General features: G+C 44.6%; 1 protein-coding gene across 4 annotated transcripts in view; it reads right to left on the bottom strand.

The window, feature by feature from the left end:
• The window catches only part of dpp6 (dipeptidyl peptidase like 6), a 1,023,588-nt gene that overhangs the window by 535,063 nt on the left and 462,933 nt on the right, over nucleotides 1–25,592 (bottom strand). Inside the window, exon 1 of one of the 4 annotated variants that reach the window (XM_033044174.1) lies at nucleotides 18,132–18,414. The exons of the other annotated variants lie outside the window; for them this stretch is intronic. Within the exon in view, the coding sequence (XP_032900065.1) occupies nucleotides 18,132–18,167 (36 nt within the window). The 5' untranslated portion in view covers nucleotides 18,168–18,414. Of the gene's footprint in view, nucleotides 1–18,131; nucleotides 18,415–25,592 lie in introns of those variants that run through there. 4 annotated transcript variants of the gene reach the window in all.

Genomic DNA, 25,592 nt, shown 5'->3' with positions numbered 1-25,592 from the left:
TGCAACAGCAAGCTATCAGCAAGATCTAAAGCCATAATTTGCTAAATCTCTCTGGAGGGCATTGGATTTGGGAGGCTCCCCAGGAGCACATATTAACCTGTAACGTCCAACTGTTATTGCTCTTCTGTCAGGTAACATATTGTGAACATAGCCCACCAGGTAATTTGCAAGTTGCAAATGGGCGCTCTGAAAATTCACTGCTGAACTATGTGTCACAATCTCATCACAGGATGGTATTTTGCAAGCAGGTGCACCGAGAGACACATTAATTGTCTGGAGCTGTGATACCTAAACGCTGAATTTCAATACGAGGAACACTTTGGTAAAACAGCATTTTTAGACATAATCCATGATACAATCACACCAAGAGACATTTTATAATTAGCCATTAGGCTCTCTTAAGAGCCTTGTATTTTTTTCTTGTTGTCCGATTGTTAACTCTTGGTCTGCCTTGTGTCATGAGGGCGGCACAATGGCGCAGCAGTAAGTTGCTGCCTTACAGCAGCAGAGACCCGGGTTGGATCCTGACTACGGGTGCTGTCTGTACGGAGTTTGTACGTTCTCCCTGTGACTGCGTGGGTTTTCTCTGGCTGGTCCGGTTTCCTCCCACATTACAAAGACGTACAGGTTTGGAGCTTAATTCGCTTCTGTAAAATTGTAAATTGTCCCTGGTGTGTAGGACAGAGCTACTGGGTGGATGTCGCTGGTGGGCACGAACCCGGTGGGCCGAAGGGCCTGTTTCCGCGCCTCCTCCAACCCTGGCAACATCCTGGTGAATCTCCTCTACACTCTTGCCAGTGCAATCATATCTTCATCGACAATCAGTGCCCTCGCCCTTAACTACGGTTTGTAGAATTCATTAGTCTCAGGAGCTTGGGCAACAATATTTCTCCTTAGGTACACAAAAATGCTGGAGAAACTCAGCGGGTACAGCAGCAACTATGGAGCGAAGGAAATAGGCGACGTTTCGGGCCGAAACCCTTCTTCAGACTGAAGAAGGGTTTCGGCCCGAAACGTCGCCTATTTCCTTCACTCCATAGTTGCTGCTGCACCCGCTGAGTTTCTCCAGCATTTTTGTGTACCTTCGATCTTCCAGCATCTGCAGTTCCTTCTTGAACAATATTTCTCCTTAATTTTCTTTGGCATTTACTTTGGATTAACGGCTCACAGCATAAATGGAAATAACCAAATCTACTCTTTACCATCAAATACTTTCACAAACATGAAGCTCTCCGGCATTCAACGGTTCAATGGTTCTTTACTGTCACATGTACCGAGTTATGGTGAAATTCCTTTTTTGTATACAATTTAGTAAAAAATCTTACTATCCATATGCATTATCAACATTATCCACAAATGCTGTCTGATCCGTCGAGTTATTCCTGCACTCCATGGACTGCTCAGTATTCTAGCATCTGCAGTTCCTTGGGTCTACACTTGTTCAAGGCAATTGACCAAAAAGCTAACAAATGGTGGAGGGTCGTAGAGTGTGGAAACAGGCCCTTTGGCCAAACCCGTCCACACTGACCAACATGCAACAACTACACTAGTCCCGCCTGCCCGTGCTTGGCCCATATTCCTCGAAATCTATCCTATCCATGTACCTATCCAAATGTCTCTCAAATGTTATGATAGTACCTGCCTAAACTACCTCCACCGGCAGCGCGTTCTATAGACCCACCAGCCTTTGATTAAAAAGGTTACTCCTCAGGTTCCCATTAAATCTTTTCCCACTATTCTTAATCCTATGTCCTCTGGTTCTCGATTCCCCTACTCTGGGCAAAAACTGTGCATTTACCCATTCTATTCCTCTCATGATTTTATACACCTCTATAAGATAACCCCTCACCATCTTGCGCTCCAAGGAATTAAAATCTTAGCCTGCTCAACCTCTCCTTGTAGCTCAGGCCCTCGAGTACTGGCAACATCCTTGTAAATCATCTCGGCACCCTTTCCAGCTTGACAAAATCTTGGTGACCATAACTAAACACAAATAAATATTGCTTTACCAATGTCTTTAACAACTGCAACAGGACCTCCCAACTTCCATACTCAATACTTTGACTGATGTAAGAGAGAGATAGAGAGACCAAGAAAGAGAGCAGGAGAGAAAGGGAGCGAGAAAGGGAGCGAGAAAGGGAGAGAGGAGAGAAAGAGAAAAAAAGAGAATGAGAAAGAGAGAGAGAGAGAATGAAAGCGAGAGAGAGATCTAGAGAGAGAGAGATTCAGAAAGAGAGAAAGAAATAGAGAGAGAGAGAAAGAGAGTGAGAGAGTGACTTTCAGAGGCTTTTAGAGAGACACATCGATATGGAGGGATATGGATCGCTTGCAAACAGAGATGATTAATTTAACTCAGCATCATGTTTGGCAGGGACATCGTGGGCCAAAGGGCCTGTTTCTGTACTGTTCTATGTTCTATGTCCTATGTTCTACATGGCTGATCTTTTATCCCTTCATCCCAGCCTGAGGAATGGTGGAGAAAATGGATGTTTCCCCTGGCTGGGGCTCTCAAACCTGACGGTCTTTTGTTTTTGTGTTACCATTCATAATCCTTCAGTGAATTTCGGAAAATAATAGCTGACGAACTCTGAGTTGTCATTCATAATTCATTAGAAGTGACAGGCCCCTCATTATTTCCAAAATGTAACTATCGAGCTGTGCGAAGATTTCAAAATGAAAGCAACAACAAGTGTTCCAGGTGGATATGCCGTATGATTTAAACATTTTTTTTTACTGCTTCAGAAGTGCCATTTAATCAAAATAAGTTGCCAAAACCCTGAACATGGGACAGATACACAAACGCAAACTATAACAGACTGTCTATAGCTCACCGTAAGTTTATCTCCGTCCCTGTTATCCAATACCCAATATCCAATACCCTGTTGCTAAAAGCCCAACAAACCTATGTTGAATCTTTTGGAGATAGTCATACAGCATGCAAATAAGCCCCTCGGGCCAATTTGCCCATGCCGACCAACATGCCTCATTACACTAGGCCCACCTGCTTTTGGCTCATATCCCTCTAAACCTTTCCTATCCATGTACCTATCCAAATTTTTCTTAAGTATTGTGATAGTACCTGCAAATATTACCACTCAGAATCCCAACATGCATTCCCAATTTTGCATCTTCCACACTAGGGGCAATTTACAGAGTCCAATTAACCTGCAAACCTGCACATCTTTGGAATGTGGGTGGAAACCAAAGCACCCAGAGAAAACCCACGCGGTCACAGGGAGCATGTACAAAACTCCGTTCAGACAGCACCCGTAGTCAGAATTGAACCCGGGTTTCTGGTGCTGTAATCTCTAGTGCTGTGCAACGATGCACTTATTTTCCTATCAGCGCATCTGTGCTCATCCATGGCTTCCTGGCAACACTCTCAGTCCCATTTGCATGCTTTGGAAACATAGAAAATAGGTGCAGGAGTCGGCTATTCAGCCATTTGATCCAATACCACCATTCCATATGATCATGGCTGATCATCCAAAATCAGTACCACGTTCCTGCTTTCTCCCCATATCCCCTGATTCCCTTAGCCCTGAGAGCTAAATCTAACCCTCTCTTGAATACATCCAGTGAATTGGCATCCACTGCCTTCTGTGGCAGAACATTCCACAGACTCATAACTCTCTGGGTGAAAAAGACTTTCATCATCTCAGTCTTAAATGGCCTACCCCTTATTCTTAAACTGTGACACCTGGTTCTGGACTCCCTTAACATCAGGAATATTCTTCCTGCATCTAGCCTGTCCAATCCCTTAAGAATTGTATATATAAATTGGATAGTTATATGGACGGGAAAGGAATGGAGGGTTATGGTCTGAGCGCAGGTATATGGGACTAGGGGAGAATACGTGTTCGGCACGGACTAGAAGGGTCGAGATGGCCTGTTTCCGTGCTGTAATTGTTATATGGTTATATGGTTATATTATATATTATATATATGTTTCTATAAGATACCCTATCATCCTTCTAAATCCCAGTGAATATAAGTCCAGTCGAACCATTCTTTCATCATATGTCAGAGCCGCCATCCCAGGGATTAACCTGGTGAACCTATGCTGCATTCCGTCAATAGCAATAGTGTCCTTCCTCAAATTAGGAATAAAAACTGCACACGATACTCTAGGGGTGGTCTCACCAGGGCCCTGTACAACTGCAGTAGGACCTCCTTAGTCAGCAGCTCAGTGTTCACTGGTCCACTCAGGCTCCTCCTGATGTCAGGCCTTCTTTTAAAAATTCTCCTTTGTGATTACATGCCCCCGGTCCGGTTTATCATTCTTCTCTGCTTTCCATAACAACCTCCCCTCAAATGTCAGCAAGTTAGGAAGCATGGTGGAGTACATGCCCCAATCAGCATCAATGATTGCAAAATGGGAATGGTTCCGAGCTTCAAGTTCCTTGGAGTCATAGAATCATACAGCATGAAAACTAGTCCTTCGGCCCAACTTACCTACGCTGACCAACATGCCCCATCTACACTAGGTCTACCTGCCCTTGTTTGGATCATATCCCTCTCAACCTATCCTATCCATGTACCTGTCTAAATATTTCTTAAACATCAATAAGACCAGCGACCTATTGTGGACCAACCATATTGATGGGACTGGCAAGAAGGCACACCAACCTTTTACTTCCTAAGGAGACTGAGGAAATTTGGCAGGTCTCCAATGACTCTCACAAACATTTACAGATGCACCATAGAAAGCCAATTTCCTCCCACAGTCCAAAGACGTACATGTTTGTAGGTTATTTGATTTGCTAAAAATTGCAAATTGAACATAGTGTATAGGATAGTGCTAGTGTATGGGAATTGCTGGTTGGCGTGGACTCGGTGAGCCAATGGGCCTGTTTCCATGCTGTATGTCTAAAGCCTAAAGTAAGTTGAGGAGCATATGTACCCAATACAGCTTTAAACTCAAACTGGATGCTCCTTGAGTGATAGAATTGAGGGGTGTAAAGGGTCTGTCCCACTTAGGCGATTTTTTAGGCGACTACAGGTGACTAGGCTGTTGCCACATGGTCGGCGGGGTGTCGCCTGTGTGGTCGTGAGTAGTCTCCTCAGTCGCCCAAAGAATCATAGCGTCTTTCTGGTCGCCGCTGGATTTTCAAAATGTTCAAAAATTTTCGGCGACAATCGGCGAGTGGGTTTGATGCCAATGAGTGTAGCTTGACTTCTCCTGACATAGGTGCTGTCATAGGTTGTCGCCAGGTGACATAGGTTGTCACAGGTGCCGACTTTGGTGAATTCCATTGGCGACTACCTACGCCAACCTACGTCAACCGGCGACAGGTACCGGCGTCAAGAGAAGTCAAGTAGCGGCATGCATTTCTTTCAGTTGTCGCCGACAGGGTCGTAGCTTGTCGTTACTTGTCGCTGGTGGACGTAGGTTTACTTCAGTTGTCGTAGGTTGTCGCCTGGGTGGTCATAGGTTGTCGTAGGTGTCGTTGTAGGTTGTCGTAGGTGTGGTCATAGGTGGACGTCCTAAGTCGCGACGAATGGGTCGCCGGTTGTCGGTAGCTTGCTGTAGCTTGACGTCGACTATGTGGTAGGTTGCCGTAGCTTGTCGTAGACATTGTCATAGGGGGGACCAGTCGCCATTTTTTTTGTGACCTACTACGACTAGGACATTAGCCCAAAAAATCGCCTAAGTGGGAGAGGCCCTTTACGTGGAATACGAGGAGAATAAAAATTAGGATTTATGCAAGATCAGTCAAAATGGATGATTATTGGTCGGCATGGATTCTGTGGGCAGAAGGGCCTGTTTCTATGCATTCTCCCCATGACTCTATAGCTTGGGAACCCAAACAAACATCACAAACCAAGGGGCTCTGTGGCAGAGAATTAATAAGAAAGAAAGTTATTTTTTTAATTGTGAGGTTTCTTTCATATTGTAGTTGGGCTTAAAATGACATCAGTCAACCTTAAGAATGCTGCAGGTGTGACATTTAGAATTAATGCACGCTGCGATTTGATTTTCCTCTCTTCCAGATTCCTGTTGAGACTCACAGCAAGAACTTAAAACAACATCTTGCCAGAAATGCAATGGAAAATAACTTAACATTTCCGCGCAAATCCAAGCCAACAATAATGGATCTAATGTGAGAGATAGCTTGAACAGTTTAGAACCCAGCGGCATGAATATTTATTTCTCTAATTGCAAGTAACCCTTGAATTCTCTCCCTCTCTGTTCCTCCACCACCTTAGTCGTCCTGCTAGTTTTACTGTTCGTATCCCCTCATTATCACCTCTACTACAGCCAACAATGGACAATTGTGGGCTTTTTGACCATTGTTGTGGGCTCTGATTTGCTCTGAACCTTTTCATACCTCTAGTTTCCCTTTCTCTGACTCAGTCTGAGGAAGAGCATTGACCTGAAACATCACCCATTCCTTTTCTCCAGAGATGCTGCCTGGTCCGCTGAGTTACTCCAGCACTTTGAGTTTCACTGTCTGTATAACTCGTTATCCCCTACCCCACACCAAACAATTGATCATTGTGGCCTCCACCTTTCCTTGATCATATTCCTTTGGCATATCTTTCATTCATTTGTTCTACATCTCTCTGTATCACTGTCTCTATCTATCGTTACCCTTTCCCCTGACTCTCAGTCTCAGGAAGGGTCTCAACCTGAAATGCCACCTATTCCATTTCTCCAGAGATGCTGATTTGTTCTGTGCCTGTTCATACCTCTAAATTCCCTCCCCCCCCCGCGCTCAGTTTGAGGAAAGGCTTTGACCCAAAATGTCACCTATTCCGTTTCTCCAGAAATGCTGCCTGACCCGCTGAGTTGCTCCAGTTTTTTGTCTATCTTTAGTTTAAACCAGCATCCGCAGTTCCTTCCTACACTAACCATTGAGCCTAATGCAATGCAGAATTGCAATGCAGTCATTGTATGTCAATGGCATTTCGACCCTGGCACACAACACCTACCTAACAGAGAAATTGGGGAATCATTTGATCCAAGCAGGATATGTGGCTGTTTGTTCAAACTGTCACAATTGATAATGTATATTCCTGCTCTTTTGATCAATACTTTTGATTCCAAAACAAGAAGCAATATTTAGAGAAGTGAATCGCTTTGGAATGACTGTGTCAAGCATTCCCGTAATTTTGAAAATATTATTAATTAAAAAAAATTGATAATTACTTGACAAAGCCATCCAAGCAGCAAAGTAAATGTTGGTATAATTATAGCAATTATAACAAACTTCAGTCATTCTGAAGTTATTTTGCCTAGTTTTACATTAAAATATATAGTTGAATACACTCGCTATACATAAACAACATATTATATAGTCACAGTCATAGAGAGTAGAAACAGGCTCCTCGGCCCAACTCTTCCATGTCAAACAAGGTGCCCCATCTACATTGGCCTAATGTACCCATATCCCTCCACCTCATGTTGACACCGACATGACACTATCGGCCCTACACGACATGCTATGTCGACATCAAAACAAGTACCCGGATGCGGCTATGGTGGTGGCTGGAGACTTTAATAAATCAAATCTCAAGAAGGTCATGCCGAACTTCTACCAACACATCACGTGTGCCACCAGGGGGGAAAGAACATTGGACCACTGCTATACGCCGTTCAGGAAAGGCTACAAGGCCGTTTCACTCCCTCCCCTAGGAAAATTTGACGACGCTGCCATTTTCCTGTTGCCGGAGTATAAACAGAGGATAGCTCAGGAAACGGCAGTGACGAGGGACGTAAAGCGGTGGTCCGACCAGTCAGAGGCCATGCTGCAAGATGCACTGAGTGATGTTGACTGGAATATGTTCGAAGCAAGTTCCAGTGATGTCAGTGAGTTCGCGGAAGCAGTCATCGCAACAGTAACCGACAACATCGTCCCCACGGTAAGGGTAAGCACCTTTCTGAACCAAAAACCCTGGGTGGACAGGTCCGTTCGTGCTGCCTTGAATGCTCGCACCGCTGCCTACAACTCGGGCCTGCATCCGGAAACATGGACGTCTACAAGGTAGAGTCCTACCGACTACGAAGGGCGGTGAAGGACGCAAAAAGGAGGTACAGAGGCAAGATGGAGTCACAGATGGAGCAGCAGGACACCAGATGCCTGTGGCAGGGGCTACGGATTGTAACCAACTACTGGAGCAGCCCCCCCTCAACCGGAAGTGCCGGCACCTCCCTAGCTGATGACCCGAACTCCTTCTACGCTCGTTTCGAGACGGGTAACGTCACCCCAGGTCTGCTGACTAACGACAACACCGCCAGCGTGCTGGCTATCGAAGCTGAAGGGAGGTCCATCGCTGGGGATGTGCACACATTCTCTTTGTCCGAGCACGACGTTAGGTGGGCTCTGACACGGGTGACCACGAGGAAAGCTGCAGGCCCAGATGGCATCTCGGGGCGAGTACTTAAGTCCTGTGCTACGCAGCTAGCTCCGGTGCTCACTACAATATTCAACCTCTCCCTGGACAAGTCCGTGGTCCCTGCCTGCTTCAAAAGAACCTGAACCTAAAAATGCCTCCCCAGCCTGTCTGAATGACTACCGTCCGGTGGCCCTCACCTCGGTAGTCATGAAATGCTTTGAGAGGCTGGTGAAAACACATCTGCGCCTTCCTCCCTCGCAACATGGACCCGTTGCAGTTCGCATACCGTCCGAACAGATCCACGGACGATGCGGTCTCCCAGGTCTTGCACACCGCTCTCTCCCATCTGGACAGCCAGAAGGGGGGCTACGTGAGGATGCTGTTCATAGACTTCAGTTCAGCCTTCAACACGATAGTCCCCACCAGACTGGCCGGGAAGCTACTGGAATTGGGGCTCAACACCTCCCTGTGTGCCTGGGTCCTGGACTTTCTCACCGCCAGGCCCCAGGTAGTCAAGATGGGAGGGAATACATCGAAGTCCCTCACCCTGAGCACAGGATCGCCCCAGGGTTGCGTCCTCAGCCCCCTATTGTACTCCCTGTACACACATGACTGTGTGGCTAGGTTCAGCTCCAACTCTATAATCAAGTTTGCTGATGACACTGTGGTGGTGGGCCTGATCTCCGATAACAATGAGAAGGACTACCGGGAGGAGGTGGATGATCTGGCACTCTGGTGTCAGGACAACAGCCTCCTCTTGAATATCAAAAAAACTAAGGAGCTGATCGTGGACTTTAGGAGGGCACAACATCCGAGGACGTACACACCATTGAGGATAAATGGGGATACTGTGGATAGGGTGAGCTGCTTTAAATACCTGGGAGTCCACATCTCAGAGGATCTGACATGGACATCACACGCCTCAGCACTGGTGAGTAAGGCAAGGCAGCGCCTTTACCACCTCAGGCAGCTGAGGAAATTCAGAGTGTCTCTGAGGATTCTCCAGTGCTTCTACTCAGCGGCTGTGGAAAGCATCTTGTCCGGAAATATCACAATTTGGTTTGGGAATTGCTCTGCCCAGGACAAGAAAGCTCTGCAGAGATTAGTGCGTTCGGTCGAACGCACTATGGGAACTACACTCGCCCCCCTGCAGGAACTATACATCAGGAGGTGCAACTACAGAGCCAACAAGATCATGGGAGACCCCTTCCTCCCCTGCAACGGACTGTTTCAGCTGCTACGGTCAGGCAAACGCCTCCGTTGCCATGCTGTGAGAACGGAGAGGATGAGAAGGAGTTTCTTCCCAGAGGCCATTATGACTGTAAACTCCTATCTCACTAGGGACTAACTTTACTGAACCATTTTACTGTTGTGTGGTGTCTTTTTAAAATTGCTGTTTTTTCTTTTTTTTCATCCCACAAATATGTAATATGTGAATATGTGATTCTGTTCCATTCTGTTGCACAATCCGCAAGCATTGCCACTTTTCATTTCACTGCACATCGCGCATGTGTATGTGACGAATAAACTTGACTTGACCTTTCCTATCCATGTCTTTTAAATGTTGCCATTGTACCTGTCCCAAGTACTTCATGTACTGAGCTGCTGCCCCATAACACTGGAGAGCAGGGTTCGACACCGACAACGGGTGATGTCTGTGCAGAGTTCGCATATTCTCCCTGTGACCGCGTGGGTTTTCTCTGGGTGCTCCGGTTTCCTCCCACATCCCAAAGACGTGCAGGTTTGTAGGATGCAAAAGGGGAATAACATGGAACTGGTTTACGGATGATCGCTAGTCGGCGTGGACTCGGTGGGCCGAAGGGCCTGTTTCCACGCTGTATCTCTAAACTAAACACAACAGAAGTGATGTGGAATCAAAAGAACATTAAAAATAGAAGCAGCACTAGATGATTTAGCCCTTTCAATCTTCAGTGGTTCAATGGTACTCTACAGTCACATACTGAGGTACAGTGACATTCCTGAACTAATGTATGGGTAATCGAGAGTCGGTGTGGACTCGGTGGGACAAAGAGCACGTTTCCACATTGCATCTCTTTAAAAAAAAAAAATCTCAAACTAGAGAGAGTCTACTTCCTCCCCTTGGTACTCAATGGCACAACCAAGGCTGAGTCTCTCACCACCAACAACCAGGTGTTGCCAAAGAATAGAAATTCAATGAGGTCACCACAAATAAATGACGACAATAAGAACTGGTCATCTTGGGTGTTTGATGGCAAGTGACTAACTCTCTGGTCCACAAAAACCACAAGGCATTGCAGACCATAATGCAATCAACCATCTACCTCATTGGAGACCCTGGGACTATCTTTAATTGGATTTTACTGGACTTTATCTTCCACTAAACGTGATACCCTTTATCCTGTATCTGTACACTGTGGATGGCTTAGCTGTAATCATGTATAGTCTTTTCGCTGACTGGATAGCACGCAACAAAAAAGCTTTTCACTGTACCTCGGTACACGTGACAATAATAAAATAAACTATTGAATGTTACCAATTTGTGTAGAAAAGCATAGGTCGAATAATGAAGGCACAAGAGAATGCAGATGCTTGAGCAAGAAACTAAAGTAAAATAAAAGGCCTGTCCCACTTGGCGATATTTTCGGCGACTGCTGGCGTCATTGACTGACGTATCAGAGTCGCCGAAAGATTTTGAACATTTCAAAATCCAGCGGCGACAAAAAACATGTTGCGGCACTTGAGGATACACCACGCATCAATACATCATCACGCCGCAACCTGATACGTCAGTCAATAATGCCGGCAGTCGCTGATAAAATCGCCAAGTGGGACAGGCCCTTCCAGCAAAGTCTAAAGCACTAAAGTAAACGAAGTACTGGAAGAATTCAGTGGGTCAAGGAGCATCTGTGAAGGGAATGGTCAAACAGCGTATCGGGGTGAGACCCTTCTTCAGATCAATATTTCCACTCACTGATCAAACATATCAAAGTCCTTTTCAATTTGAGCTTTGTTGCCCATTTTGTGTCAGCACCCATCTTCAGATTTCTCTGAAGGGTCCCAATCCAAAACCACGCCTGATCATTTCCCTCCACAGATGTATCCTGACCCGTTTAGTTACTCCATTGCTTTGTTTATCATTCTAATAATACTCTGATGTTCAGCACAGCCAGGCCAAAGCTGGGCATTTTTCCCTATCTATTCCTCTCATGATCTTATACACCTTTATAAGAACACCCTCATCCAACTCACTCCAAGGAATAATGTTCTACCCTGCTTAATTTCTCCCTATAGCTCAGGCACTCTAGTCCTTGCAACATCACTGTATATCTTCTCTGCACTCTTTGCAGCTTAATACCATCTTTCCTATAACAGGGTGACCAAAACGGAACACAGTACTCTAAATGTGCCCTCACCAATGCCCTGTACAACTGTAACATGACCTGGGAATAATTCGGAAGATGCAGGATCTTTTGATTCAAAAGAGGAAGAAGGATTCTAACATGAGAGTAGGGGGCAGCTGAGTGGTGCAGCGGTAGAGTTGCTACCTTACAGCGCCAGAGACCCGGGTTCAATCCTGACTATATCTGTCTTGCTGACTGTATGGAGTTTGTACATTCTCCCTGTGACCGCGTGGGCTTTCTCCGGGTGTTCAGATTCCTCCCAAAGACTTGTGGGTTTGCAGGTTAAATGGCTTCTGTAAATTGTCCCCAGTATGTAGGATGTGAAAGGGAGATACCAAAGAACTAGTGTACGGGTGAATGTTGGTCGGCGTGGACTCACTGGGTCAAAGGGCCTGTTTCCACTATGTATCTCTAAACAAAATTAAAACATATTTGGAATGAGCTGCCAGATGAGATAGTGGAAGTAGATGCATTTACAAGGAATTTGTCAGATACTTGGACAGAAAAGGTGTGGAGGGATATAGGCCTAATGCAGGCAAATGGGATTAATGCAGAACAATTAGTTTAGGTTTGAGATAACATGGAAACAGGCCCTTCAACCCAATGAGTCCAGACTGATCATCGATCACCTATTCGCACTAGTTCCATGTTATCCCACTCTCTCATCCACTCGTTACACACTTGAGGACAATTTACAGTGGCCTATTAACCGTCTTTGGGATGTGGGAGGAAACTGGAGCACCCATGCCGTGACAAGGAGAACATGCAAACTCCGCACAGACAGCGGTCGAGGTCAGGATCCTGGTACTATGAGGTACCAGGTCTACCAGCTGTGCCACTGTGGCACTCCTATTTCTATGATTCTCAGAGTCTTTTATCTAAATTGCACGGAAGGTGTAATTGTTTTGCTGGGTGCTTAAATTTATGTAAAATCACTGTTTCGGAACCACACACACCAATGAGATGCTCATTAAACATGACTTCAGAGAAGCAACTCATCCTTGACCTGACTTATAGACTATTTATCACTTTCAAGTTGATTCTTGTACAAATATTAGCTTGAGTCAACAAGTGCTCAGGAGAAATTAGGGAGTCTGTCTGCTCTATGCAGAGTAGATGAGTGTCAAAAGAAAACAAGGCAAATTATATTCATGCAATCTTAAAAACCCCCAAAGGAAACATTAATTTATCAATGGAAAGACGTGTTAGCTTGTGGGATCATTATTCAACACTCGGCTTTGAATAAGGTGGTGATAGGAATAAAAAACACTCAGTTGTCAATTTTTTAAAATTCTATGGATTATAATGCTTTTCTCATGAGACCACCATTTAAGAAGGAAGTCAGAATAATCGGTGAATTACTGACCAAAGCACTAAGTGCTGGATGTACTCAGCGAGTCAGACAGCGTCTGTGGAGGGAATGGATAGGTGACATTATGGGTCACGACCATCCTTCAGACCGACAGGTGGAAGATAGACACAAAGCGCTGGAGTAACTCAGTGGGTCAGGCAGCATCTTTGGAGAAAAAGGGTGGTTGACATTTCGGGTCGGGACCCTTCTTCAGACTGTGAAGAATGGCCTCTGAACTCTGAAAGGTCCAACCTAAAACATCACCCATCCTTTTTCATCCAGGGGCTGCCTGACCCGTTGAGTTTCTCCAGCTTTGTGTCTATCTTTGGTATAGACCAGCATCCGCAGTTCCTTGTTTCCACAAGTGATAGGTGGATACAGGTGGGGGGGGGGGCTTGATTGGCAGACTGATGGATGAGGTAAAGGCCTCGAGGCCTGAAAAGGACACAAAAGGGTATCAGTTAAGGAGGAGGAGCGAAATCTGAAGCCAAATGGAGGGATATAGGTGGAAGCGGATGGAGGGTGTAGGGGGGAGGAAAGGGGTGGGATAGTGGTAGAAATGTGTGCACTCTGTGATGAGGTGGCTAAGAAAGAGAGAATGAATGGGAGCAGGATATTACATAAAGCTGGAGAATTCAATGTTCACTCTGTTGTAAGCTGCCAAAGAGGAATATGAAATGCCGGTACACCAATTTGCACGTGGCCTCACTCTGGCAATGGAGAGATTGGCTCCCAGGCCAAAAAGGTCAGTGTGGAAATGGAAGTGGAGTTAAAATGGCCAGCAACCGGGAGATCCGGCAGGCCTTGGTGGACCGAGCACATGTGTTTGGTGAAACATTCTGACCTGTTAGCTTAATATCAGTAACAGGGAAAATGCTAAAATTTCTATAATGGTGTACTAACATAATGCCTTGAAAAGAGTGAGAGTGGACTTAAACAAAGAAAACAATTTTGACTCATCTATTGGAGTTCTTGGAGGATGTGTTGAGTAGAAAAGATCGGAAGGAATGAGTGAACATGGTGTAGGGAGAAACTGCAGATGCTAGTTTATACCAAAGATAGACACCAAATGCTGGAGTAACTCAGCGGGTCAGGCAGCATCTCTGGAGAAAAGGACTAGGTGACGTTTCTGGTCCGAACCCTTCTTCAGCCTGAAAGATAGAGGTGGGGAGGGGGGAGGGGAAGGGAAACTGGAGGCAAGAAAAGGCTACAACAAATCAGGGCCAGAGGTCATATGTCAGAGTGAGGCCAAACGCAAATTGGAGGAACAGCACCTCATATTTCGCTTGGGCATCTTACAACCCAGTGGTACGAACGTTGATTTCTCTACTTCCAAGTAACTCCTGCATTCCCTCACCACCCCCCCCACCCCTCCCCCCTCCTCCCCCGTCCTAATCATTCTATTAGTTCCACTGTTCGCATCCTAGTATCCCTCTCGTTGGCACATCTTCCCCAGCCAACTATGGGCTTTTATGGGCTCGACCTTTCCTGAAGTCACCTGTTGCCGGCCCTGATTTGTTCTGGTCTTTTTTCGCCTCCAGTTACTCCCACTAGCCCCCCCCCCCCCCACCATCCCCTTTCTCTCCTCGCTCACCTCCATCTATCAGTCTGAAGAAGGGTTCCGACCCATCCTTTATCTCCAGAAACGCTGCCTGACCCACTGAGTTACTCCAGCACTTTGTGTGTATCTTCAGTTTAAACCAGCATCTATAGTTCCTTCCAATATGGATTTTGTGCTACTATGGTTGCTCCATGTACTTTGATCTTTTTTTTGCACTATAATGGTGAAGTTTACTTAGCCTAATTAATAATTTATTGTTTATTTATTGTTGTTGTCATTGTCTCTAATGTGCCCGCAAAGCTGCGGCAAGCAAGTATTACATTGTTCCGGTTCTTCTCCAGTGCCCATGATAAATAAATGCTCAATCTCTCCAGAACAGATGCTTTCAGCGTACAATCAACATGAATCATTCCTCTGCCAGACCTGATATATTCACAACCCACGTGTTAAATGGTAGCCGCTATCTTTCCACACACTAATCAAACAGATCAAAGTCCTTTTGATTTTGAGCTTGTTGCCCATTGCCGTTCTGGTAAAAATTTGGATTCATCTCCTTCCTTAAAATCAGTCACGGAAATTATAGGAACAGAAACATAGAATAAAGGTGCAGGAGTTGGCCATTCGGCCCTTCGAGCCAGCACCGCCATTCAATATGATCATGGCTGATCATCTAGAATCAGTACCCTGTTCCTGTTTTCTCCCCATATCTCTTGATCCCTTGTTAGCCATAAGAGCAAAATCCAACTCTCTCGTGAAAAGATCCAGTGAATTGGCCTCCACTGCCTTCTGTGGCAGTGAAATCCCCACAGCCATGCGTCGGACACTGAAGCTTGTTGCAATTAGAAAATTGGCTGCCAATCAGATTGTCTGTCGGTGAGCTAATGTCTCGCAAACAATCCATTATTTATTTTATTTCACTCTGTTCATATTATTTGCAGCATATGACATATATTATATTTATAGATATATATGTGTGTGTTTATGGTTGCATTATGTGTATAAACACACACATATACACGGATGTGTATATATATATATTGATAAATATAGTTGTTTGTCGTGTGTGTATACGTAAATATATACACACACACAAAAAGCTGGAGTAACTCAACATCCCTGGAGAGAAAGAATGGTTGATGTTGCGGGTTGAGACCCTTCTTATATATATATATATATACACACACACACACACACACATATTGACATAGAAAATGTCAAATTCCTTACAGAACTCCCAAGAAAATCCTGTCAATATAAAGACACAAACCTTGTGTCAAACCGACCTTGGTTGTGTGGCAATAAAATTATTTCTATTCTATTCTATTCTATTCTATTCTAAAATGTTGGAGTAACTCAGCAGTTTTGGAGATCATGGATAGGTGAGCATGGGCCACATCCCGAAACGTCACCTATTCTTGTTCTCCAGTGATACTGCCTGCCTTGTTTTCTCTGGAATGTCGGCGGTGGAGGGGAGACTTAACAGAAGTATATAAAATGATGGGAGGCATAGACAGTCAAAACCTTTTTCTCAAGGGGCAAATGTCCAATAATAGAGGATATAGCTAAAAGATGAGAGGAGGAAGGTTTAACGGAGATGTGCGGGACAGGTTTTTTACCCAGAGAACACGTTGCAAGGGGTGGTGGTGGAGGCAGATACAATAGTGGCTTTTAAGAGGCATTCGGATAGCCACACCGAAGTGCAGGGAATGGAGGGATGTGCATCATGTATAGGTAGATGAAATCAGTTTAACTAGGCGTCATGTTCAGCACTGACTTTGTGGGCCGAAGGGCCTGTTCCTGTGCTGTACTGATCTATGTTCTATGTTCACTCCCCATTATCCCCTTGTTTCTTTCTCAATACTTCAGGGAACACACCACTTCGGTCCTTCCCGTTACCATGGTGCCGGAAACTATCCTGGCCCAAATATCTTGCTGTAAGCTTACTCCTCCACCACGTTTTGAGTCGGTGAACGAGCAAGGCGGTGCAGTACATGATCGCCAATCCTGCAAAGTCATATACGTTATCCCAAATAAATGCTCCAAACCGATACTTTTCCCCATTGTCTGAGCTACATTCAATTGTAGCAAGCTTTGAAAAACTACCAGGCCCAACACTTTCTCTCATCTCAGCTTTTATTTTCTACCATTATTAGAATTAGAATCAATAATTTACAATCCCAACTTTGCAATAACGAAGTTACATTTATTGCAGTTTCCTCCAATTAATATTTAATTAGTCGCAGAAGCACACATTAGTAGCACACAGTTTGTTTTGCATAGCTTCCACGTACTTTAAATCATTGTAGTCTCACTAAATACTAAAATAGTGCCACAAGTTCAGTTAAGCACTGTAAATAACCTTTCACGCATAATTTGTATGATCAAAATATAACAATTAAGTCATTGGATCAATTTTTGATTTTACAGTTAATTTTATTAAATATCGAGAGAATTCGTGACTATCTATTTTCACATTAGTTTACCTGCAATAAAAACAAACTCCCTAGATTATTTTTCTTCTACTCAGACTTAGTTTAGAGATATAGCACAACCCTTCAGCCCACCGATTCTATAGATTCACACTAGTTCTATGTCATGCCACTTCCGCATCCATTCCCTGCAAAACAGGGGCAATTTACAGAAGCCAATTCATCCGCAAACCCGCACACATCTTTTGCGTTGTGGGAGGAAACCGGAGGACCCGGAGGAAACCCACGCGGTTACAGGGAGAACGTGCAAATCTTCTCCTCGTGAATTTACGTAAAAAGTTAAGCTGCTAATCATCCTATAATTTATACAGTAAGTAAGCAGATTAGCAGAATTTACGATTTCCTTTAAATCATCTTATTTATCTTAAAGACTTTCAAAGAAACATAGTCTATTTCCCTTGGCAAATAGGTATCTAATCGCATAGCACAGAAAAACAGCAATCGTCACAACTATTGAAGAGTGAGAAGCATTATCGAAATGTAACAAATGCTGGAAGCACACTGGATTAAACCCTGTTATTAAATTAAACCTGTTTTAGTGTACATTGCAATCGATGCGTTATTCAGTTACATTGCTGCAAGCTAATCAGATCCAGGAATTAACTGGCAGCCTCCCTTCTTCAGATCAGGAGTGCCCCAAAAGATGTTTCACTCAAAGCAACATCGGTGTATATCACCATTTTCAAGTCTATTCAAATTGTACATAATATACCGGCACTAACAAAATCCTTGCTGCACCGTTAGTTTCCCATTCACAAATCTAATCCATCACAATGTGCTTTTTCTGATAACATGCATTGCATAAAAGCTTCAGGCTTCACATTGTTTACTCCTATATTGCAAGTTAAATACTTTGCTTCCCCACCTCCTTCCCATTGAAACCAAACGGATATAGAGTAAACACAATGTCATCTGTACTTCCCTGCAAGAGTGAGACAGTGGTAATTCATTCGAGTAGGTTAAACTTCAAAATGCACATCTCTATGTCCACTTCGTCTTTTACACACCTTCCAGAACTTTTTCAGACTGCTGAAAACAGCCATCCTCCCGCTGTGTAGTCCTTGCTGCTTCCGATGCTGCTGATGGTAGGTAAGTAGGTCCTTTGAATGTCGACTGAGGTGAGGTTAAACGCAGCACATCCCTTTAAAAGGCGGTCACACCCTGACTAACCGCTGATGATAGCAACATACTCCACAGCTCAGCAAGATTGCAACCACTGGACAAACATGACATCAACAAATTCCAGGGAGATCAGTTAACACAAGGTTGTTAATGGAGGAATTGCTTTGGTCCAGGATTAGAAAGAGTGCCCTGTGCAGGTTACTAAAGGTGAATCTTTCAGGTCCGGATGCATTAGTCGGTCTGCACAGTGGAAGGAAGAGGAGAGCTGCTTTTTGGGCACTAATCCTTAGTGGGAAGTAATTCCCGACATTTGGGACTCTCCATGGAACAAAGGGAACACCAGAAGATCCACTCATTTGGTGAGATGAACACACTCAGACTTTAATGAACAAGGTAGGGATGGGACGAGTGCTTAAGGCAGCAACCAAAAGGATAGATAACAAATAATTTATACCGTGTGGGACGGAACTGCAGATGCTGGTTTACACCGAAGATACACACAAAATGCTGGAGTCAGGCAGCATCTCTGGAGAAAAGGGTTTTCACTTTGTGATGGTGAAACCACGACCGACATTACACCTCTCCTAATTTAGGAAGTCAAAACAATCACAAATTGGTCATGAGGAGTTGCGGACTGTGAGGAAGGCTGTCAAAGTGCACATGGATGTGCAGGGAACGGAGGGATAGGTTGTGCAGGCAGGTGGGGCAGATTGGCAGATTCTTTATTAGTACGGGTTTCAGGGGTTGTGGGGAGAAGGCAGGGGAATGGGGTTGAGAGGGAAAGATAGATCATCCATGTGACGGAGGACACTCGACATACAGAATGGTCTAATTCTACTTCTACGACTTATGAACTTGTGAGGCAAGATTAGTTTAGTTTAGAGATACAGAGCAGAAACAGGCCTTTCGGCTCTCCGAGTCTTCGCCGACCAGCGATCCCCGCACATTAACACTATCCTACACACACCAGGGAAAATGTACATTTTTACCAAGCCAATTAACCTACAAACTGGATTGTAGAGGAAACCAAAGATCTCGGAGAAAACCCACGCAATTACAGGGAGAACGTACACACTCCATACAGACAGCACCCGTAGTCAGGATGGAACCCGCAACTCTGGCGCTGCAAGGCAGCAACTCTACCGCTGTGTCAACGTGCTGCTGGATTAGCTCTACCTTGGCATCATGTTTGGGGGCACAGACATTGTGGGTCAGATGGTCCTGTTCTTGTGCGGTACTTTTCTAGGTTCCATCTTCTAAGATGGACAAGGAGACTATTATTACAATTGCCTGTATGATGTAAAATACTCCAGCATTTTATGTGTATCTTCGGTGTAAGCCAGCATCTGCAGTTCCTTCCGACACAGTGTCAATTATTTGTTATGTTGATGCACAAGATCAAAGATGTCGGGCGAGCGTGGAGATTTATATTATCAAGGTTACAATTGACAGAAAAACTCGTTTCCTGTGAATGGTGACGCACCGTGCTGTTGAAGGTCGACAGGCAGACCGATGTAGAAACAGATGATAGTGTACAAATAAGACACAAAGTGCTGGAGTAACTCAGTGGGACAAGCAGCATTTCTGGAGAACATGGACAGGTGATGTTTCAAGTTGAGACACTTCTTAAGACTGATTTACTTTAGACTTTACTTTAGAGATTTAGACTTTGAAGATACAGCATGGAAACAGGCCCTTCGGCCCACCAAGTGCACGCCGACCAGTGATCACCCTCTATCCTAAATTAAATTAAATTTCTTTATTTATATAGCACATTTTTAGTCAACTTGCATTGACCCCAAAGTGCTTCACATAATTACATCCACACACACAGGCAAAGGTGGGTGAAGTGTCTTGCCCAAGGACACACACAGGCAAAGGTGGGTGAAGTGTCTTGCCCAAGGACACAACGACAGTATGCACTCCAAGCGGGATTCGAACCAGCTACCTTCCGGTTGCCAGCCAAACACTTAGCCCATTGTGCCATCTGTCGTCCTACACACAAGAGAAAATTTTACAATTTTTACCGAAGCCAATTAACCTATAACCCCATGCGTCTTTGGAGTTATAAACTTTGTACAGGCAGCACCTGTAATCAGGATCGAACCCGGGTGTATGGCGCTGTAAGGCAGTAACTCTACCACTGCGCCACTGTGACACTGCGACTGTGATTGTAGTAGGGGGGGAGAATGCTGGAAGAGAGATGGAGGTGGGACAAAGAGTGGCAAGCAGTAGTTTTTCAGAGATGCTGCTTGAGCTACTGAGTAACTCCAGCACTGTTTTGTCCTTGAGAAGGACTAAAGCATTAGGATGATAGCCATGAAGAAGAACACTTCTCATCAAAGAGCAAGAAATGCAGTACCCACATGTTGAGGCACCTTCTACCCTACACCAACACCACTCGCCCGTTCAAGTTTATGGCAGCCTTAAGCAACTCCAACTGTGACCAACTAAGGCGCTGGGGGGTTGGAAATCAAGGTGGGGAGTGAACTGAGGTGCCTTGTCTGCGATTAGGATAGGACACAAAGTGCTGGAGTAACTCAGCAGGTCAGGCAACATCTCCTACTTGGAAGAAATTCTCCTCTGTACACCACTCTGCTCAACATAGCTGGATTCCACATGTGCTAAATATTAGCTTAGTTTAGATTGTTATTATTTTCACGTATACCGATGTACAATGAAAATCCTTTTTGTTGCATATTATCCAGTCAGCGGAAAGAGTGTATCAAGCTGTCCACAGTATACAGATGCAGGATAAAGGGTGTAATGCTTAGTGCAGAGTAAAGTCCAATAAAGTCCGATTGAAGATAGCCTGAGGGTCTCCAATGAGATAGTTGGATGGTCAGGGCTGCTCTGAAGTTGGTGAGAGGACCATTCAGTTGCCTAATAACAGCAGGGGAGAAATGAGCAATTTCCTAGATATGGACATTCAGATGGAGAAGCCGAATGGGTGTTGAGTGTAAAGCCTTCAATAAAAGCAGATTGGTAGATACTGGAGACACAAGGGAGTGTAGAAGCTGGAAACTTGACCAAAAGTCACAAACTGGTGGAGAGACTCAGCGGGTCAGACAGCATCTGTGCAAGGAAATGCATAGACAATGTTTCGGGGACCCTTTTCCGAGACTGAAGTAGAAGGAACAAAGCTGGTAGAAAAATTGAGAATGTCTTCAAAGTGAGAAGAATAGATTTGGAATGGGCAGACAAAAAGATGCACAAGAGATCACAGGTGACATGTTGGTCTTCGTCATCGGGATATTGAGTACAGAGGCTGGGGCATTATGTGTGTAGGAAGGAACTGCAGATGCTGGTTGAAACCGAAGATAGACACTAAATGCTGGAGTAACACAGCAGGACAGGCAGCATCTCTGGAGAGAAGGAATGGGTGGCGTTTTGGGTCGTTCTGAAGAAGGCTCGACCTGAAATGTCACCCATTTCTGCTCTCCAGAGATGCTGCCTGTCCCGCTGAGTTACTCCAGCATTTTGTGTCTATCATGGGGCATTATAGAATAGAATAGAATAGAATATGTTTATTGTCATTGCACAAAACTGAGCAACGAAATTCCATTTGCTTCTCCTCCGTTAAAAGAAATACAACACAACAACCAATACACATATGTACAGTTAATAGTAAAATAATAGATACATTTTTTTTAAAGTTTAAAAGAATTTAGCCGTATTCCTCGAAGTTACTTCTTGCTTCCCAGTGTTCACTATTGGAGTTAAGCTCTTTTACCGCACATGGGTAGAAACTATTTTTTAGTCTACCGTTGCGAGCCTGCAGAGACCTGAGTCGCCTCCCCGAGGGTAGCAGAGTAAAAAGGTGGTTGGCAGGGTGGGATGTGTCCTTCTTGATATTTATGGCCCAGCGCAAGCATCGGGCCTTGTATATGTCATCCAAGGAGGGCAGGTTAGCGTTTGTAATGCGCTGCGCAGTTTTTATAATTCCCTGCAGCGCCCTCCTCTCAGCCACAGTACAGCTGGCAAACCACACCAGGATTCCGTAGGTGAGGATACTTTCCACGGCGCATCGATAGAAGGACAGCAGCAGCGGCTGTGAGACATTAGCTCTCCGTAGAGACCTCAGGAAATACAGCCGCTGATGAGACTTCTTCAAGAGAGTGACGGTGTTATGTGACAATTGTACCAGATGTTGGTGAGGCCACACCTGACGTACTGTGCTGGTTTTGGTCACCCTGCTATAGGAAAGATGCCATGAACCTAGAAAGAGTGCAGATTAGATTTACAAGGATATTATCGTTACTACTACAAAATCCAAGCCACAGCAAACCATACATTGGCACATCCCAAAAGTGAATCTCATTTATTTATTTTAAAAGAGAACACAGATGATTTACGGGGATGTTGCCAGGACTTGAGGGACTGAGTTATCGGGAGAGGTTGGGCAGGCTGGGACTTTATTCCTTGCAGTGTAGGATGATGATCTTACAGAAGTACATAAAATCATGAGGAAAAGAGAGGGCGAATGCACAGAGCATTTTTCTCAAGGTAGGCAGGCTGGTCCTTGGACAAAAGTCTTATATTAAAGTCAGTGTGCCCCAAGTCTTTGTTCTGCAGAGTCAACCCAGATTTGCTCTCTGGACATATGCCTCAGCGTAAACCATCACTTTCCCACTCAGAATGCACATTACTGACATAAAAGCCAGAGTTAGAAGTGAAAGTACACAAAAATGCTGGAGAAACTCAGCGGGTGCAGCAGCATCTATGGAGCGAAGGAAATAGGCAACGTTTCGGGCCGAAACCCTTCATCAGACTGCACACCCTCTGTGATCCCCCCTGCCCTCTGTATGACAGTTTCACAGAGTTAGAAGTGAGTTTAGTTTATTTTATTTTCGAGTTACATCGTGGAAACAGGCACTTCGGCCCACCGAGTCTGCAATGACCAGCAATCACCCCATACACTAGTTCTATTCTACACACTAGGGACAATAAACAGAAGCCCATTAACCTACAAACCTGTATGTCTTTGGAGTATGGGAGGAAACCATAGTACCCGGAGGGAACCCAAGCGGTCACAGGGAGAACATATAAACTCCTACCATAGTCAGGATCGAACCCGGGTTTTTGGCACAGTAAGACAGTAACTCTACTGCTGCGCCACCGAGCCACTGTGCACTGGGGGCTTGTAATTCTTGAGGGGATATTTCACTCCCTGATAGACACAAAAAGCTGGAGTAACTCAGCGGGACAGGCAGCATCTCTGGAGAGAAGGAATGGGTGGCGCTTCATGTTGAGACCCTTATTTCAACTTTTCCACTTTTCACTCCTTGATTCCTGGTAAGGCCAGGCACAGCCTCCTCCCACCTCAACATCACTGCTCCAGGTGCGATGGACCAGGAGGCTCAGGATTAACTAGGCCTTGAACTCAGATACTTACTCAGCGAAGCAGCTTCCTTGAGCCAGAAAATAATATCTTGTTTGTTTTTCTGATTTCATTAATTATTGGTAACATCAATAAAGCACACAAGGTCGTAGAAAATTGCCTGAGGTTTGAATTACCAGAAAGATCTACACTAATATCTTTCTTACACTCACGTGTATTAAGGTTTAGTCCCAACGTGATGTTTCATTATTTTGTTTCAGACAGAAGCACAAAAAGGAGAAAAGGATGCAAGGCCAAATGCTGCCCCTTAATATAAATCTATTAAGGAGCTAAATTTAGAAACTTTCAATGTATAAAATTATATTATGTAGCCTCACTGTTGTTTTAAATAATTTAAATGCATTTATTCACATTAGATTATGATTGAATATGAATAAATGCACTTTGTGAAATTCTATGAACGTCATTTGAATGTGGTATTGATATAAGAGATAATATTTTATTCATGCATCAGAGAAACCAAGAATTTGCATAACATACTCTGAACTAGAGCTGGTGATAATGGATTGCAGTTGGTTCTCCTCGGTACAAGCCTGTGATAGATGGTGCTACTTTAAAAATAACATTGACTAAAGATGGATGAATGAATCAGTGAGCGAATGAAAAGAGATGGAGAAAAGAATGGAGACAAAACGAACTGAAGGTACTGGTTTATACCAAAGATAGACGCAAAGTTCCAGAGTAATTCAGCGAGTCAGGCAGCATCACTGGAAAACATGGCTAGATGACGCTTCGGGTCAGGACCCTTCTTCAGACTGATTGTAGGGAGGTGGAATTGGAAGCAAGAAAAGACCAGGACAAACCAGGGTCAACAACAGATGACCTCAGACAGAGTGGTTCCCTGATAGGCCGATTGATGGTTAGGGACAGTGTGATCCCAAGAGGGATATATCGTTGCAACTGGTTAACCGACTTTTAATGGAGGAACGGGGAGGGGCGGTGTTCCCCCCCCCCCCCCCCCCCCCCCCCCGCATGACGGCACCCAGTTTGAAGAAGTGTCCCAACCCGAAACGTCGCCTATCCATTCTGCCTGACCCGCTGAGTTACTCCAGTATTTCGTGTCTATCTGTGATATGTCGATACTGTAAAAATATCATTAACTAAAGGTTGCTGAATGAATCAGTGAATGAATGAAAAGAGAGGGAATAGAGACAAAAGGATCTGCAGGTGCTGGAATCTTCAGCAATTCACAAAGTGCGCAATGGAGGAACTCAACAGGTCGGGTAGTATCTGTGGAGGGAATGGACATACGGGTCGGAACCCTTCTTCAAAGAGAGTGACTACTATAAAGGTTCACCAGAGGAGTTCCTGTAACATGAGGACGGAATGGGATGACTAGGCCTGAATATAACAGAGTTTGGAAAAATGAGCTGGCTTAGACTTGGTAGATGGTCAGAACCTTTTCTCCCAGGTGGAAATGTCAAAGACGAGAGGGCATGGGTTGAGGGTAAGAAGGTGCAAAGTTTAAAAGGAGATGTGTGGGGCAAGTTTTTTTACACAGAGTGATGAGTGCCTGGAACATGCTTCCAGGGTTGTTGACGAAGGCAGATACGACAGCAGTGTTTATGAGGTTTTTGAATGGGCATATGGATATGCAGGGAATGGAGGAACGTGGATTATGTGCAGGCAGATGAGGTTTGTTTCCACTTGGCATCATGTTTGGTGCAGACATTGTGGGCCGAGAGGCCTTCCTCTGTGCTGCTTTTTTTTAATGTTCTATGTAGGACCAAGATGAGAAGAAATCTTCACCCAGGATGAGGATCTTGTAGAATTCTCCACCATAGATGGGTGTGGAGGCCATAGTGTTGAAAATATTTAAAGGGATAGATGTTTATCTATCTATTTGTCCAAAACAAATAAAGCAATCCGAGGGGTCTGGGCAGAGAGCTGAAATATGGCTCTTATGAGGAAATATGAATGTTGTCCTGACTGCACAGCACAATAG

Source organism: Amblyraja radiata, chromosome 2 (assembly GCF_010909765.2).
Source record: "Amblyraja radiata isolate CabotCenter1 chromosome 2, sAmbRad1.1.pri, whole genome shotgun sequence".
In the NCBI taxonomy this organism is placed as follows: Eukaryota; Metazoa; Chordata; class Chondrichthyes; order Rajiformes; family Rajidae; genus Amblyraja; species Amblyraja radiata.
This window is presented reverse-complemented; position numbering and strand designations above follow the sequence as displayed.